We start from the raw sequence: 19,260 nt of genomic DNA on the forward strand, positions 1-19,260 counted from the left end.
GACGAAGTAGGGGTGCCAGAAGACAAGGCCCCAAAACCATAACAGGCTGCCAGAAGAGAAAACCACTCCATTGGGACCATGACGAACAAGGCAGGGCTAGAGAACCTGGATGACAGGCATGAAAATGGCCCACAAGAAAAAGCTCTTGAGGGAGTGAAGAAAGTCAATGGGAACCCAAACCACAAAAAAGGAGGGGAGTAACCTGGCAGCAAAAAAAACAGAGATGGCATAAATAGTACGCCGGAAAGGGGGTGTGGACACCAAACGCCACAAGTCCCAGAAAAAAAACTGGTAACAAAACCAATACCACCCGCGCAGGCACTCCACAGCAGAAAGGGGGCATACGAGAACCCAATGGCTATGGAAACTGGCCGAGCAGGCAGACAGTATCTGGAGAAAGTGCAACTACTTGCCCTGCGGAAGGGGAGAAGTAGAAGTGGCTGAAGCGGCTCAGTAGGGAACCAGCATTTAGGGGTGACAACACAGACAGTACGACCGCTCTACCAGGGGAGGGGAGCCATGCAAACAATTCACATATGCAAACTGAATAAGTGCAGACCCAAATCTCCAAGGAGGCAACGCGGATGCTGTCAATATAGTAGATGGTAGAGGCAATGCACTACGTGTGAAGGGAAGAAGGAGCAAAGCCAGCGCCATAGAAAATCGGCAGGTTATGCCATGCACAGAAAACCATACTAATACCCACGAGAAGTGAGCAAACCCACCAACTGCAGCATGTCATGGTATGGGCAGATGACAGCACTATATGGAATAAGAGCACCTGTCAGCCAGCGCCTCAGGAACACCATACATATAAGGCCTGGAGGATCTATTGCACCCGGTGATGGCAGAACATGAGCACAGTGCCACCTGTGAGAAGGAAATGTAGGCACAATCACAGCTACAACTAGCAAGAAGGTTCCACCCCTAGAAGGAGGAATAGTGCGCAGATACTGCACAAAACACCAGGATACGCCACATGGAGAAAGGGGATGCGGTAACAACGATGAACACAAATACTCCCCCTGGGACGGAGTCACACAGTAGTGGCCACAGAACAGGAGTAGCCATAAAATCTATGGCCAGCGCAAGGCTGCCTCATGGGGGGAGGCCATAGCACAACTAAGGTCTCTAGGGCCAGAGGAGAGGCTTCCCCTGAGAATGAGGCCAAACAGCAGTAGTCACCAAGAAAATGGTGCTAGCGCAATCCTCCACTTGAGAAGGAAGGAAAGTGGCAAGCAGTGCAGACGTTCCACCTACTGACTGAGAATGGACGCCGAGCGTGTTGAGTCAACAGCCTGTCAGCTACAGTCCTACCTGGAAGACAGAGGCTGCCACGTAGGCGCCCGACACCAATCCAATCCAAACAATGACTACCTGAGAAAGGGGATAGTATGGTGTAGTCACCGTATCCAGTAGTAGTGCCAAAATACCACCTATGACGGGGGATAAGGCGACTGTAGGGACCGAGTCTAGCAATAGGCCATCCATAGAACAGGATACAATGTGACAAGGAAGAAGTGAGAGTACCGTATATACTCGAGTATAAGACGAGTTTTTTGGCACATATTTTTGTGCTCAAAAAGCCCCCTTGTCTTATACTCGAGTCTAGGTCTGTATTATGGCAACTTACATTGCCATAATACAGACCATGACATGTTGGGGGCCGGAGAAGCTGTTACTTACCTTTACAGCTGCTCCGGTCAGCTCCCAGCACGTCCGCGCGGCACCTCTGTTAAGCTCCCAGTGTAAATCTCGCGAGACACGCGGGCCGCGAGATTTACACTGGGAGCAGACCGTGAGATTTACACCGGCAGTAAGTACCGGCCCCTGGACAGCCCCACTCCCCCCCTCCCCCTGGCCAAGTATGAAGTAGGGAGGGGGAGGGGGGGGGGACAAAAAAATAAAAATAAACAACCTGATAAATATTTTTTTAAAAATAATAATAAATAAATAAATGCCCAGTTGATGGGAGTCTGACTCCCTGTATTTAATGCAGAGTGTGTGTGTATATAATGCACACACTCTGCATTAAATACAGGGAGTCAGAGTCAGACTCCCATCAATCTGAGTCACCCTCTTGCAGATGTGTGTATATAATGTAGAGTGTGTGCATTATATACACATACACTCTGCATTATAGCTGCATTTCCCACCCTAGTCTTATACTAGAATCAATAATTTTTCCCATTTTTTGGGGGTAAAATTAGGGGCCTCAGCTTATATTCGGGTCGGCTTATACTCGAGTATATAGTTGCGGTAGTCAACGTTCAAGCGATTACTCCACCTGAGAAAGACGGAAAATGCAATAGGATGGAAAGCTTGCAGAGGTAGGGAATCACTGCACTGATGGAAAGAGGGGGACCCGACAAGATGTACCAGGTCCACTGGTAGTGTAAGCACTACTGGTTGTGCAACTACTCCGCCAATGGAAGGAGGGTAATGCTACAGGATCTACAGTATGCAATTGTGGTGCAACTAATCCACCTATGGAAGGGGGAAATCCAAAAGGACAGATGATAACCAGTATTGGTGCAATTACTCCGCCTGCGGAGGGGGTAATGCAACATGATGTATGGTATCCGGTGGAAGTGCAGTTACCCGCCTAATGAAGGAGGGTAATGCGATAGTCTATATAGGAACCAGTGGTAGTGCAACTACTCTATGGAAAGAGGGTAATACCACAAAATGTACAGTATCCGGAGTAAGTGCAAATACTCCTACTACGGAAGGAGAGGAATGCTAGCGGAAGTATAGGATCCAGTGATAGTTCAACTACTCCGCCTATGGAAGGAGGGTAATGCTACAGGACGTCCGGTATCCAGTAGTGGTGTAAATAGTCTTCCTATGGAAAGAGGACAATGCTAGAGAGTGATGATACAGAACAAATAGAATAGAGAGGCAAGTGCAAACACTCCGTCAATTGAAAAAGGAGGGTATTGATACAGGCTGAACGGCACTCAATGGAAGTGCAAGTACCCCACCCATGGAAGGAGGGTAAAGCTACAGGCTATACCGTATCCACTGGTAGTGCCATTACTCCGCCTATGGAAGGAGGGTAATGCTACAGGCTGTATAGAATCCAGTGGTGGAGCTATTACTCTGCCTATGGAAAGAGAATAATGGTACGGACTGTACGGTACCCAATGGAAGTGCTATTACACCGTCTATGTAAGAAGGGTAATGCTACAGGCTGTACAGTACCCAGTGGAAGTGCAATTACTCCACCTATGGAAGAATGGTAATGCGATAGGCTGTACAGTATCCAGTGGTAGTGCAAGTACTCCGCCTATGTAGGAAGGGTAATGCTACAGGCTGTACGGTATCCAGTGTAAGTGGAATTACTCCGCCTATGGAAGGAGGGTAATGCTACAGGCAGTACAACATCCAGTGTAAGTGCAATTACTCCGCCTAAGGAAGGAGGGTAATGCTACAGGCAGTACAGCATCCAGTGTAAGTGCAATTACTCCGCCTAAGGAAGGAGGGTAATGCTACAGGATGTACAGGGTCCAGTGGTAAGCACACATATTCCACCTAAGGAAGGAGGGGAAAGTGACAGGACCTACAGAATCCAGTAGTAGTGAAACGACTTCGCCTATAGAACTACAGGAAATGCGGTATTTAGCGGTAGTGCAAGACTACCGGACATATGTATCCAGTGGTAGTGCGAGCATCCAGCTGTAGTGGTAAGAACTCCGACTATGGAACGGTGGTGGGAAATAGGTCCAGAACAGGACCAGATAGCTCTGAGGGTTAATAATCTATATAGTTTTTAATTACAGCTGTCTCAAGTCCAGGAAGCATTTTGTCCAGCGCAGTAGTACTGAAGGCAAAGAAAGGGTTAAACCCAGGGGCGAAGTTTATTGGCCGCTGGTGGGAAGAAGAAATGGCGAAAATTTCGTGCTCTGATAGAACAGTTCCCGCCCCCGAAACAGTGGCCTATGTAGGCTGCAGAGCCGGGGCCTCGAGTACAGGCCGGGCCGACCGGAAGAACTTCCAGTTGGGGCGGCAAAGCAGGGAGGGAGAGCAAACCTGAGACATACCCCGGCCGGACAATAACCCGGCCAGGAGCTAGGGAACTGCCACGGGTAGCCAGATAGGGGGTAGGCCCCAGAGAAGCCGGGGACTCAATTACCAGCGGCCCCGGTGGAAGACATGGACCGGAACGCTGGGAATAAACAGAAGGTGGCCTGACATGAAGCCTCCCCCTTCCCTCCGCCAGGGGAGGGACATCTGCCAAAGCTGAGGCCTCAGGGGAAGGTAAACAGGCCTCCGTGGGGGATATTCACAGGGGAGAACCTGAGAATGGGGAGGGAGGAGGAATGGGGCCTTGGGGACAGAGAATACTCACCCGTCTGGCGTTTTCTGCCCCCCTGGCTCCAGCCTGGTCACCAGCTTCGGTGTGTAACCCCTTGGTGAGGGTAGCTACACCGGTAACAGAGGGGACTTAGCAGAGGCCGCACCTGGTGACCCGAAAGCTGGCGGGATACAGAGGCTTTAGGAACCTCTGGTCCTCCTTGCCTCCTGGAGACCGGGAACAAGCAGCGGGCTTGGGGACCCCCTGGATTTTGGGTGGGAACGCAGGCAGCTTGGAGACTGCCAGCAGCCCAGATAAAGATAAGAAAAAAAGAACAAAATAAATAATAAAAAAAATAATAATAATAATAAAAAAAAAATATATAAAAATAAAAAAAATAATAAAAAAAAATAAATAAAATCAGCAGACCTGCAAAGCAGGGAGGCCTGCCTCCTACGGACACTAAGTTAAAACTGATTAGCTCAGTGTCTGCAGGAGGGGTATAGCTGAGAGGAGGAGCGAACACTTTTTTTTTTGCTTAGCGTCGCCTCCTAGTGGCAGCAGCTATACCCATGTTCTTCTGTGTCCCCCAATGATACGAGCGAGAAATAAGCAGATAACTAAGACAGATAAAGCAAGTCCCTACATATAACAGTCAGTAATAGATTCTGGAAGCTGTAAATCACATTCTTTGAGGACAGGAGCTTCTTCAAAGTCCTGTATAGCGCACCGTACACCGGAAAACTAAAATGAGCTGCCTATACCGGACATTAAAGAAAGCAGCTCATCCTGGTCCAGGCAGAAAGCAGTGCAGGACAAGTAGTAACGCACTGTACTGTAAAGAGGAACAACTTGATAACAGATATAGGAGGAGACGCCAGGCGCTGTGCCGCGATCCAATCACAGCGAAGAGCGTCACAGCCAGGGAGGGAAAAAAAAAAATAACAAAAAAAACAAAACAACTCGCCTTCTCCCTGGCTGTGACGATCTCAGCTGTGAATGGATCGCGGCACAGCCAGGGAGAAGAAGACGCCCATTGAGAAACCCTGGCGTCTCCTCCTCCCTGTACCGATGCTCAGTATTAACATACTGAGCGGGAAAACTGCGGGGGGCACAGGAGCGATATTTTAAAAAAACAGGCAAGGCGGCAGCATCAGCGGGGGGTACCCCGCAAGTAAAAGGTATTTATCTAGAATAAATAAAAACCATTAAAAGGTCCTCTTTAAAGGGCTTCTGTCACCCCCAAAACACATTTTTCCTTTTTGGGCTTGTTAAAATCCTTATTAAACGACTATTCCCTATATAGGGCTCTTACCTTGGTCTGTGGCTTCGTTTAATTAAAAATCGATCTTTTAAAATATGCAAATGACTTCACTACCAGCAAGTAGGGCGTCTACGTGCTGGTAGCCGCCGCAAAAAAGCGCCCTCCTCCTGTTGATTGACAGGGCCAGCGAGTGCTTTCCGCCTCCGGCCAGCCCTGTCAGCATTTCAAATCTCGCGCCTGTCTTCATTCGGCGCAGGTGCTCTGAGAGAAGGAGGCTCGCCTCCTCAGCACTCCCTCAGTGCGCCTGCGCCGATGACGTCTTCTCTTTCGGTGACGTCATCGGCGCAGGCACACTGAGGGAGTGCGGAGGAGGCGAGCCTCCTTCTCTCAGAGCGCCTGCGCCGAATGAAGACAGGCGCGGGATTTGAAATGCTGAGAGGGCTAGCCGGAGGAGGAGAGCGCTTGCTGGCCCTGTCAATCAACAGGAGGAAGGGGCGGTTTTTTGCGGCGGCTACCAGCACGTAGACGCCCTACTTGCTGGTAGTGAAGTCATTTGCATATTTTAAAAGATCGATTTTTAATTAAACGAAGCCACAGACCAAGGTAAGAGCCCTATATAGGGAATAGTCGTTTAATAAGGATTTTAACAAGCCCAAAAATTAAAAATATGTGTTTTGGGGGGTGACAGAAGCCCTTTAAAACCTCATTCCTTCTGTGAAACATGGTGGTGGTAGTATCATGGTCTGTGCCCGTTTTGCTGCAACTGGACCAGAATGGTGTGCAATCATTGATGGAACAATAAATTCTGAAATATACCAGCAAATTCTAAAGGAAAAGGTCAGGACTAGATACAACACCTCAGCTCTAAGTAGCGGTGCAAGTGCACAGGCTCGGCCTCCGCTACCAGAGCAGCAACTGGATGAACATTTGCAAGAAGTTTGTATGTTTTATCTGTGTTTGCATGGGTTTCCTCGCACAGTCTAAAAACATATTGATAAAGAATTTAGACTGTGAATCCCACTGGGGATGGCAAGTGATGATAATGACTGTGAAATAGTGGAAGGAGCAGGTTACAGCGGCGTTGCTCCAAATGAACTGCATGGGAGCAGCACTGCAGTAACCAGCTCCATCTTCTACCGAAAAGGATGGAGCTGTGTCGAGCTGGAGCTACTGTAGAACAGCTGATCAGAGGGGAAACAAGGTGTCGGACCCCCGATGATCAGACATTGATTGCTTTTCATGAGAATAGGCAATTAAATATTAACGTTTTGGAAAACTCCTTTTAAAAAAAAAAGGATCAACTTGAACAGAAAAAAGGTGAAAACAATGTATTTTTGTTGTTCATAGGCTACTACTCACTTCCAAGATAGAGCCTGCTCCAAGCCTTCCACAGGTTCGCTGGTTGACTGTAAGGACAGTTCTCTGTTCCATACTCTTACCTTACGACAGCCTGTAAATCAATGCCGAAGAGCAGAGAGCTGGTAAACAGGTTTTATACAGAATACAGTTTGAACTGCAGCTCACCATCATCCAAAGCTGCAGTTTTCAGTGGGACTGGCCGACAATCTAATGTGTATGAGGATCCCCTGCCAGATCATGTCCGAGGAGAGGATCGACTGCATTCAATTTGATCCTTTTGTTCTCCAGGGATATAGCAGATGACACCAGAGGTGTCTGGCGTCAGCTTTCTCCTCTTTCCCCATTGTAAACACATACATGTTTGGCTGAACCGAACAGGTGTATGGCCACCCAAAATAAATAAATATTAGAAACTTGCACATACTTTTGAGGATTCCGTTTTTCCATCATCTCGGATAGAACAGATTATACCACATTATATCATAGACTATATCAACTTTCTTGGCTCCACATTTCTGGGAGAAGGGGCAAGTGAAGCCGCATGAGCATGGTATATTGGCCAGCTCAAGAGTGTACGTATATGGGGAGTCGAGAGAGACTACCACAGTTACAGTCCCTGTTACCAGCAGAGAAATAGCTGCATACATTTATTCCATCCGCACTGAAATGAATGATTATTACAGAACAGTTTCCATGTCCTCCATTCACTTCAACTGTACATGCCTCTATTAATAAGAAAGGCAGCTAATTAAACCCACAGGTCGACTCCCTGATGTACAAGCATGTATGTGGTGGTGGCTTATCTCCTGCCAAACACAATTCTACTGGCTGGAGAGTCAGGAAGGCCTCGTACACATTAGATAGTCGGCAGGTTCGACCAATTATAATCTTATGTATAATATAAGCGGAGTGCAAAAAGACGTAAAATAACCTAAGGGTATTCTCACATGGCAGATTTTTCCATAGGACTTATGGTATCGATTTACATTAAAATCATTTAAAAGGACTTTTGAAACCGAGAACATGAGTCTATGAAATTATGTTGATAGTATTGGATAGAACAGCACTAATAATTACTAAAGACTATGGGGGAGATTTATCAAACTGGTGTAAAGTAGAACTGGCTTAGTTGCCCATAGCAACCAATCAGATTCCTCATTTCATTTTCCAAAGGAGCTGTGAAAAATAAAAGGTGGAATCTGATTGGTTGCTATGGGCAACTAAGCCAGTTCAACTTTACACCAGTTTGATAAATCTCCCCCCTATATGCTATAGATGTTTATATTGCTGTCCAATATCACTTTTTAATATGAGAAAGTAATAAATGATACAAGGCCTACTGGATGATGTGGAATCCTGTCAGACAGTATCAATATCACTATTTACAAGATATGCAATATTATCCTATATAAAACACACAATAAAAAACTTTCATATGTGCCACAGGATAAACTCCTCTCGGAAACTCTTGAATTTCTAACAGGGATAGTAATAGTGCCCCATTGATGACCACTTGACTAGTAGAAATTTGTGGACCTGGGGCACTTGGAATATTTTCAGGTGTGCTACATGTTCGCATTTTGCAGGACATATAATGCAAGTGCCATAACAACACCTTATGCTTTCAAACCCATCATAAGTTCAATTTTCAGTACAGTGGGCACTTTGGGTGGTTAAACCAGTGAAAAAAAATGTCATAATTGTGGGCCTTCCTACCTGTCTCTGGGCATATGGCACTCACTGCAAAGAGCTGACCATCTTCTCTCCAAGTAACACGAGGTTTGCGGTCATCCCATGGCATAGCAGGTTGTACGCTCTAGAACAAAGGTGTTATGTTAATATATAAATCACAGCTTTCTGGAAAGAACTGTAACAAACCTAGACTGGATTCACACCCACATTTTATGCACATTTGTGATCCGTCTGAGATCCATTTTTTTTACACGGAAAAAAAGTCCTGCATGCAAAAAAAACGGATCTCAGACAAAAATGGCTCAAACAGATTCTAAAATGTGAAGAACTGATGCGTAGAATCCGTTTTTTCTTTCTGTTCTTCTGACAGATCAGAAGAACGGAAAATGAAACACTGATGTGAATCCAGCCTTAACTGTACTAATGGAAGTATTGGTAGTTAGCTTCACGCGGAGCTTTCTCTGTCAATGTGTGACAAAAAAAAAACAAAAAAAAAAAAACACATGTATTTTTTGTACAAGCCCCCACAAATGACCAAAGTGGGTGAAAATGAAGGCTTTAGGCTACTTTCACATTAGCGTTTTTCATTTCCGGCATAGAGTTCCATCCTAGGGGCTCTATACCGGAAAAGAACTGATCAGTTTTATTCTAATGCATTCTGAATTGAGAGCAATCTGTTCAGGATGCATCAGGATGTCTTCAGTTCAGTCATTTTGACTGATCAGGCAAAAGAGAAAACCGTAGCATGCGGTTTGATCTCCGGCAAAAAAAAACTGAAGACTTGCCTGAATGCCGGATCCGGCATTTTTTTTCCATAGGAATGTATTAAAGTCGGATCCGGCATTCAAAATACCGGAATGCCGGCTCCGTCCTTTCGGTCTGCGCATGCGCAGACCTTTAAAAATGAGGAAAAAAAAAATTAAATACTAGATCCGTTTTGCCTGATGACACCGGAAAACGGATCCGGTATTTCAATGCATTTTTCTGACTGATCGGGCATTTTTCAGACTGATCAGTCTGAAAAATGCCTGATCAATCAGAAAAAATGACATGCGTTTGCATACAGTTTGCCTGATCAGGCAGGCAGTTCAGGAACGGAACTGCCTGCCGGAATCAAACGACGCAAGTGTGAAAGTACCCTTAAAGATATTGTCCAGTTCTTTTAAATTGATAGCCAGTCAGATAAGGTGACGGGTGGATGTCTAAGACCTTGCATCCCCACCAATTAGCTGTTTCAGAGTAGCTTCAGTGCTGGCAGTATGTGCTGGAACTGCACAGTAAGGTCCCTTGTCTACTAGACAGAGCTAGTTACTGCAGCACTGCCCCCACTTAAGTGAATAGGAACAGCACTGCAGTAAAACAATGGACGGAGCTGTATGTTCCAGTGCCGAAGCTACTGCAGAACAGCTAATTGGCGGTGGTGGGTGGAGTCAGGCACAGCCAATCAGACACTGATGGCCTCTCCTGAGGATAATTTATCAATATAAAAGTACTGGACAACCCCTTTAATGCAGCAGTTCATTTGAATTCAGGAAGTGTGGCCACCACACCTCCACACATTGGGTCCCATCTCCTCTGACCAGCAAAACCATGTTAGGAGGTGACAATTTTAGGACCAGGAACATCCTGTTTTCTTTGACTGCCGTTGATTTGCAGAGGCTCCTATAATATTAATGCTCTTCTTAGAAGGGGTTCTCCGGGAATTAAGAAAATGAAAATACCTAAATATTACTTTAGTATAAATATATTCCCAAATACCTTTCATTAGCTATATTGGTTCATTTTGTCTAGGGAGCAATCATTAGGAGAAATAAAATGGCCACCGTCCTATTCGTACACAAAAAACCTGTCCTAGTCACACAGAAGGACAAATTACTCACAACACTGAGCTAAAGAGCTGCCTCATTCTCCTCTCTGCTCCACTTGTCAGGGATTATGATCCTGAATACAGATAAGATCTTCAGCTGAATCTCTGAAGGAAAGGAGCTCATTACGAGACATGAAGTACAGAGAGGATGGACAGGACAGACTGGCAACGGAGACTGCGTACAAGAGCTGCTGCTCATTACTCACATCTCCACCATCCTCTCTGTACTTCATGTCTCCTCAAACTACATTCCTACAGAGATTCAGCTGAAGCTTGTATTAAACTGTATTCAGGATCATAATCCCTGACAAGTAGATCAGAGAGGAGGATGAGGCAGCTCTTTACCTCAGTGTTGTGAAGTAACTTGTCCTCATGTGTGATTAGGACGGGTTTTTGGTGTACTAATAGGATGGCGACCATTTTGTTTCTCCTAATGATTGCTCCCTAGACAAAACAAACCATTATAACTAATGAAAAGGTATCCGGGAATCTATTTATAATAAAGTAATATTTATTTATTTTCATTTTCTTAATTCCCGGAGATCGCCTTTAAAGTGGAAACTCCAGCAGGAAAAAACGGACTACTCCCTTATTAATAAAAAATGAGATTTAAGGCCAAGCTCAACTGAAGCATGAATGTACTTGGGAAATAGCATAGCTAAACCAACCACAGCCTCCAGCTGTCACAGGCAAATCTCCGCACACTTGTGAAGATTGGCTTGCGTCATCCCCCATTCACTGGCATTGTTGGTAGGAAGTATTAATATTAGCCGTCAGTACTTCAGGTCAGAAATCACAGAAAGGAAAGGGAAGAAAAAGACACCAGTCCTCGGCTCTCTAACCAACAGAACTAGAGTAGATGCTTCCACCACACCACCACTGTTTCTTTCACAGAGCAATCTGATAATGTAAAGAGCATGATTGGTTACATAAACTATATTACTTATATATTGTATGGTTGTATAGCTGCACAGCTTTTACTGTTATTCAAGATTATTTGCTTTCATTGTACAGGGCAAGGCTTGACACAGATCAGAGCTTTCTTACGAATAAGCACATAAAGGAGTCATATGAGGATATACTACCGTTAGTCTCTGTCTGGCTGCCTGTTTTCCTTCAGATCCATGGAATTGGGTCTCTTTTTTGCCCCAACCAACTGTAATAAATTTCCCTGTAAAAAGTTAAAAAAATAAAATAAAAAAATAATAGAAGAATCACAATTTGCTTTGGATTTGTTAATACTTTGTCATGCCGAGGCTTCACATTACATGAACGTAAATTACCTTCTCCAAAATCTTCCTGATGAATCTGTATTTCAGCAATTGGTTCAAAGTCTTTTGTCATCAATATGAGGGTCTGTTGGCCTAGAACGACAAACATAAAACAACTGATTGTTCATGATGCCAAATAAATGGACCAAATATGTTCTGGGTGGATTTTAATTTGCGGCTAAGGCCTCATTCGCATGACCATATCCGTTTTGCAGTCCGCAACTTGCAGATCAGCGAAATATGTATGCGGTCCATCTGTCGTCCAAATTTTACAGGCATATTCTGTAAAATGCAGAATGGACATAAAGATGCGAAAAGCATACAGACGGTCCATATGCTTTCTGTATATGGAAGTCCTTTTCAGAAAAAAAGATAGAACATGTACTATACGTCCAGACCATGGACCCATTGAAGTCAATGCATCCACAAAAAATGTGGATGCAACATGGACAGTATCCACATTTTGAGGATCCACAATTTGCCGACCGCAAAATGCATACGATCATGTGCATGAGGCCTTACACTGATAAATGACACATCAAGAAACCAGATTTCTTAAAGGGGTTGTCTCATACACATAATAAATATAACTTAATGAGGTAACATTGATATAAGTAACTTACTAACATAGATGCATTAGCAGTAATGGCTCTGGTCCCCACTATCTTTCTTCTTCTTCCTCTTTATAGACTGCTCGTCTCTAGAGGTTATGACCACCGCTGCAGCGCAGCAGCAGTGGCCGCGATTGCGCACAGCAAGAAAAAAAAAAAAGCTGGCATTTCTGGTGGCCTGGAATTGATAGAGTAAGTGCGAATGGGACCGGGGGCATGTGCAGAAGCTCCCGTTCCTAGCCACCTCTCAAAGGCCACTGTCATTTTCTCCTAAAAGAAACAGACAGGGCCTGCTCTGATGAGACTGCTAGTGCTTCTCATAGTCTAGCAGCCTCACGAGCTAATGTAGTCAAGGGGTTGGATTATACACTGCTCAAAAAAATAAAGGGAACACAAAAATAACACATCCTAGATCTGAGTTAATTAAATATTCTTCTGAAATACTTTGTTCTTTACATAGTTGAATGTGCTGACAACAAAATCACACAAAAATAAAAAAATGGAAATCAAATTTTTTAACCCATGGAGGTCTGGATTTGGAGTCACACTCAAAATTAAAGTGGAAAAACACACTACAGGCTGATCCAACTTTGATGTAATGTCCTTAAAACAAGTCAAAATGAGGCTCAGTAGTGTGTGTGGCCTCCACGTGCCTGTATGACCTTCCTACAACGCCTGTGCATGCTCCTGATGAGGTGGCGGGCGGTCTCCTGAGGGATCTCCTCCCAGACCTGGACTAAAGCATCTGCCAACTCCTGGACAGTCTGTGGTGCAACGTGACGTTGGTGGATAGAGCGAGACATGATGTCCCAGATGTGCTCAATTGGATTCAGGTCTGGGGAACGGGTGGGCCAGTCCATAGCATCAATGCCTTCGTCTTGCAGGAACTGCTGACACACTCCAGCCACATGAGGTCTAGCATTGTCTTGCATTAGGAGGAACCCAGGGCCAACCGCACCAGCATACGGTCTCACAAGGGGTCTGAGGATCTCATCTCGGTACCTAATGGCAGTCAGGCTACCTCTGGCGAGCACATGGAGGGCTGTGCGGCCCTCCAAAGAAATGCCACCCCACACCATTACTGACCCAATGCCAAACCGGTCATGCTGGAGGATGTTGCAGGCAGCAGAACATTCTCCACAGCGTCTCCAGACTCTATCACGTCTGTCACATGTGCTCAGTGTGAACCTGCTTTCATCTGTGAAGAGCACAGGGCGCCAGTGGCGAATTTGCCAATCTTGGTGTTCTTTGGCAAATGCCAAACGTCCTGCACGGTGTTGGGCTGTAAGCACAACCCCCACCTGTGGACGTCGGGCCCTCATATCACCCTCATGGAGTCTGTTTCTGACCATTTGAGCAGACACATTCACATTTGTGGCCTGCTGGAGGTCATTTTGCAGGGCTCTGGCAGTGCTCCTCCTGTTCCTCCTTGCACAAAGGCGGAGGTAGCGGTCCTGCTGCTGGGTTGTTGCCCTCCTACGGCCTCCTCCACGTCTCCTGATGTACTGGCCTGTCTCCTGGTAGCGCCTCCATGCACTGGACACTACGCTGACAGACACAGCAAACCTTCTTGCCACAGCTTGCATTGATGTGCCATCCTGGATAAGCTGCACTACCTGAGCCACTTGTGTTGGTTGTAGACTTCGTCTCATGCTACCACTAGAGTGAAAGCACCGCCAGCATTCAAAAGTGACCAAAACATCAGCCAGGAAGCATAGGAACTGAGAAGTGGTCTGTAGTCACCACCTGCAGAACTACTCCTTTATTGGAGGTGTCTTGCTAATTGCCTATAATTTCCACCTGTTGTCTATCCCATTTGCACAACAGCATGTGAAATTGATGGTCACTCAGTGTTGCTTCCTAAGTGGACAGTTTGATTTCACAGAAGTGTGATTGACTTGGAGTTACATTGTGTTGTTTAAGTGTTCCCTTTATTTTTTTGAGCAGTGTAGTATCCCAGCACCGCGTGCCTGCTCCATCACTTACAGCAGAGGCACCACCCCCACTACAGCTCTCTAAAGAGCCTTCACAGCGCCCAATGTGATCCTTTCTCCCCGTTTAGTTTGCATACTATCAGAAGCACATCCCCTGTTTACAACCAGCAAGCATTTTAACGCCCACATAAAATCACATGCACATGGTGCGTATTAAGCACGGATTTTCATGCAGTGGTACATGGTCAATTCCATTGCTGGAATTACACAGTGTTTCCTCTATATTTTGCCGTGTTGAGGATCCCTCCTAATTATAGTGTAAAAACAGATGGAAAATAGTGCCACAATACATTTGCATGGCCCTTATGTAATTCAAGTTCAATATAAGGCCTTATTTAGGTGGTGACCTAAGGTTCACTTGACCGGCAGGGGGTCAAGTCTATAATATGGCTGTCGAAATGCGGATGCATAATAAGGTAAATACCTGTTATAAGAAGAACAAGTTCTTGATCAGGGCTCCAACTCATAGTAACAATTCCACTATCCACACTGCCAACACATTCCAGCTGTGAGGGGAAAAATAATTAGTACATACCATTTTTCTTTTTCAGTATGTTTCAGTGGTCAGAAAACGACACTAGACTATTAACCACTCCACTTCATTGAAGGGGTTAACCGGGAAATTCATATTGATGACTTATCTTCAGGATAGGTCATCACTATTAGATCAGCTGTATGAAGAGGCTGCAGTACTCCGTGAGCGCCTAGGCCTGTGACGTCACCACATATCGGTCACATGGCCTAGGCACAGCTCAGCCCCGTTCTAGAGAATGGAGCTGAGCTGCGATACCAAGCACAGCCGCTATACGATGTACGGCGCTGTGGATGGTCAGCTGTAAGGAGACTTGGTTAGCTTTAATGCTTCCCCAAACAGTTGATCAGTGAGGGTCCTGATCTTATACCCTGAGGATAGGACATCAATATGAAGATCCTGGGTAACTCTTTTAAACTACCAGGAAAGTTTTAATAAGTAGAAATGTTCTAATTTTCTGTTGTCTAAACCTGGGGTGCACCTTATGGTAAGTCATGTCTTCTAGTCCGAAAAATATGGTAACTTCCTTGACGCAAACAGGTCATTAAATCATCACACCCCATTAGGCTCTATTCATACCTTAGACAGTAAATTTTTATTTATTTTTTACGGTACGCATACATCTATGAGAGCTTGAAACTGCATGTACGCTACCTTTTATTGTCATAACCACATACTGCACGCATAAAGTAGGAACTGCTTGTCCACTGTATATTTTGATAGATTTGGCTACATGTAGTTAAAGGGGTATTCCCATTTAAGGGTCCTTTTTAACACTGATCGATATATCAGCCAATTTTCAGGAACAAACTACCGTAAACGTAACATGTACAATTGCCTCCAATGTATGGGAACGAGTGAATGATACAGTGATCGCTCGTCTCCACAGAAAAGCATTGTACCTCGGGAAGGGGGGGGGGGGATCTTCAGCACCTTTTATACAGGCTTTTCTACAAACGCTCATCCCTGATAATTGGTCCGATTATCAATCCATATAAAAGGACCTTTAGGCCTTGTCCACACTGTTTTTTGTATGTGGATTTCTGTGCGAGAAACTGCCTCCTATAGTTTTGAGTGGGAGTCTGTACTGCCGTTCATGCAGCCATGATTTATTTCAGCTATGTTTTCCAGATCACAACAAGAAAGGAAACATCCTTTTTTGGTGCTATTTTCACCAGAAACTGTGGCGGGTGTCTGCTTGCAGATTAGCTCCACTGAATAGGGCTAAAACCACAAGCAGATCTATCACATTCATCCTACTTAGGCCTCTTTCACACGACCGTTTTGCGGACCGTTTTTTGCGGTCCGTATACGGAACCATTGATTTCAATGGTTCCGCAAAAAAAACGGAATGTACTCCGTATGCATTCCGTTTCCGTATTTCCGTTTTTCCGTTCCGTTTTAACATAGAACATGTCCTATATTTGGCCGCAAATCACGTTCCGTGCCTCCATTAAAGTCTATGGGTCCGCAAAAAAACGGAATGCATACGGAAGTGCATCCGTAAGTCTTCCGTATCCGTTCCGTTTTTTGCGGATCCATCTATTGAAAATGTTATGCCCAGCCCAATTTTTTCTATGAAATTACTGTATACTGTATTTGCCATACGGAAAAACGGAACGGAAAAACGGAACGGAAACAAAAAACGGAACAACAGATCCGTTTAAAACGGACCGCAAAACACTGAAAAAGACATACTGTCGTGTGAAAGAGGCCTAAACCTGATCTTTCTGTGGCTGAATCCACATGGAGAGTGGAATTCCCACCATAATCCGGGCACAAAAAACTCAAATGGGGATCATTTACTATGACCCTCTATGGAGAAAAAAAAAGGGACAGTGGCGGGGTGTGGACGAGGCCATCAGGCCTGAAACATTTACTATAATATATTACTGAAATCTACTCCAGCTAGGAGCTGGAGTAGATTGCAGTCTAGGACCAGAGGATGCACCTAATTTATGATGAGGCCCACGCATCTTCCCACGGCGTGGGGGATATCAAAGACCAGTGTAAAACGCATAGTCTTTCATAAATGACCCCCAAAGGAACTCTCTTTAGACGCTTATCGCCAGAATGGGAGTGTACATCAAACCCTGTCATGCAAGGAAGAGGAATCTTTAGCTGGAGGTACATTTTAAAGACAACAAACAGCAATTACCTGACCAGTGTTCAGATTGCACAGAATGACATCACCTGTGGCAGTAGCAATGCACACAGACTGCTGATCAGGGACATCCTGTATCCCAACGACCTGACCACTTCCATCCTCTGGTAGAAAATTCTCAACTGTTAAAGAGACATCTGTAACGATCTGAGAAAAATACATAAGTGTATCAGTTATAAAAGTGATGCTCCGAATTGCAAATCTAAACTCTGATATATTGATGGTTAACCTCCGGCACTCCAGCTGTGGTAAAACGACAACTCCCAGCATGCACTCTTCTCAGAACCCCATAGAAATGAATGCAGCATGCTAGGAGTCGTAGTGTCGGAGGTCAGCCATCACTGGTATAGAGCTTCCTGTATATGCTCTTGTATTCTGCTGACAATGCTGTATTGGTGGCTGCAGGGTTTTCTAATTCATGATACTTTTCTATTATCCAAATTGCTCCTGGCCACAAAGGGGGCACTCCAGGTTATATTATAGACAACTGCTGATAATGCAAGAGGATGGACAAAAATAGGGACTCATTTAGAAATCAGTCACCTGCTCTGTATTGGGATCCAACTCCACAAAGCCATAGCTTGATCCGATGAGAACATTTCCAGTGTCTGTACGTACAGTAAAGCAGTGTGGAGTGCCAATATCTGGTGCTGAGCCACAGTGTAAAGACTTCAGTAACTTCAGGTTTCGCATATTGATTAATTATAGTAGACCTGTAAGGGGGTAAAAAAATAAAATAAAATCAATTACTTGAGTTATGACAACTTTTCGGTGACTGATATAGAACATGGAGAAATAGGGTGCCATATACAAAAGATCACCTAACACTCTTTGGAGCATCGGACACTAATGCTTAGGACTAGTGTTGTACAAACTTCAGCGTACAAGGATCTGGTTATCTAAGAATTCCGTTATGGGTTCTGCTACCACAGACCATAAGTTATGGATCCATATCAGTTCTTACATAACCCGAACCTTGTACGCCGAACTTGAAACCACAAGTTCACTCATCCCTACTTAGGATGTAAAAAGCTACCATGACCCAATCAATGGAATAGATACTTCTCTGATACACCATAAATTCTGTGCATATCCAAAACAGTACAATCAAAATCAAAGAAATGTTGGCAGCAGATCAATAAAGAACTGCATAGACCGCCATACTAAAAGCTGGACCCCAAGAACCGGTCCAGCTCACTGTAAGCGTATACGCACAGGGTGATCCTTATTTATGGACCGTCCTGAATGATGTACAAGCACGTGCAATATTCTGCAGCACCGCATTAAACGGCATGTGTATGCTATGGATCACCAGCCGAAAGCGATTTCCCAGATACAGATGATGGGGCTGCACCGACGTAGGTGTAAAACGTGGAAGTATTTTACAACGGTTGGTCCATTTCTGCATCGTATACACCACAACATGACTTTTATCAGGATGCATAAAGAAGTCACATCATCCTAAATACTGCATGAACAGCAGAGAATCCGTACAGGGAGAGCATCATGAGAAAATAATTCTACCGTAGGAGCATTAGACACTATATTACACAAGGTTCTCCAGGAATATAGTCAAAGACAATGGACTAGCACCTGACAGCAGACACCACTCGCCCCACTTTCTAAGGACCACAAGTTGATGACATCTATACAGTTCTTTCCACACATTTACTAAAGATAAATACACAACCACGAGCAGAAAAAAGCAGGTGCCCTTCCTCCACACTGTCACTGATGGGACTCAGGACAACAACCATTACTATACCTGTCCACGTTCCCTGCTTATACCACACCGTGACAGCAGACCGGGCTCAGCAATAAGGCGTCACACATAGCTCAGGTGTATTCTGTCTACCACTAAACGGTACGACACTAACGAGGAAGACATTTTTTCGGAGACCAGGGCTCCATGCTTACTTAGGGAATAACGTCACGTAAATGGCTACTTACGTCGGAGACAGACAAGTGGAAGCTGCTGTGCCTCTAGTGTACGCGCCGCTCCCCGACGTCTGCTGTGTGGCGCGTGCGCAGTGCGGGCTAGTGTTTCCAGAGATGTTGCTTGCTGGCACCTGGACGGGTATCTTCACCAGGGAGATTGCCTACAGAGCAGCTTCTCTAATGTACATTCCGTGTTCTCATGCCTTATTGTTGTCAAGATCTCTCCTTGCTGCTGAATGCAAATATTTGTCCTTATTGTGCATACCTCCTT

General features: G+C 45.0%; 1 protein-coding gene across 2 annotated transcripts in view; it reads right to left on the reverse strand.

The window, feature by feature from the left end:
• Positions 1-18,876, reverse strand: part of ELP1 (elongator acetyltransferase complex subunit 1) — a 119,135-nt gene extending 100,259 nt beyond the window's left edge. For both annotated transcript variants that reach the window (XM_040417844.1, XM_040417843.1), the window contains exons 1-8: positions 18,817-18,876; positions 17,595-17,764; positions 17,046-17,198; positions 14,780-14,861; positions 11,763-11,843; positions 11,565-11,650; positions 8,637-8,736; positions 6,921-7,011 (exon numbers count right to left, since the gene is read on the reverse strand). In XM_040417844.1, the coding sequence (XP_040273778.1) occupies positions 6,921-7,011; positions 8,637-8,736; positions 11,565-11,650; positions 11,763-11,843; positions 14,780-14,861; positions 17,046-17,198; positions 17,595-17,744 (743 nt within the window). In that variant the 5' untranslated portion in view covers positions 17,745-17,764; positions 18,817-18,876. The remainder of the gene's footprint in view (positions 1-6,920; positions 7,012-8,636; positions 8,737-11,564; positions 11,651-11,762; positions 11,844-14,779; positions 14,862-17,045; positions 17,199-17,594; positions 17,765-18,816) is intronic.
• Positions 18,877-19,260: the final 384 nt, after the last annotated feature.

This window comes from Bufo bufo, chromosome 2, assembly GCF_905171765.1.
Source record: "Bufo bufo chromosome 2, aBufBuf1.1, whole genome shotgun sequence".
NCBI lineage: Eukaryota > Metazoa > Chordata > Amphibia > Anura > Bufonidae > Bufo > Bufo bufo.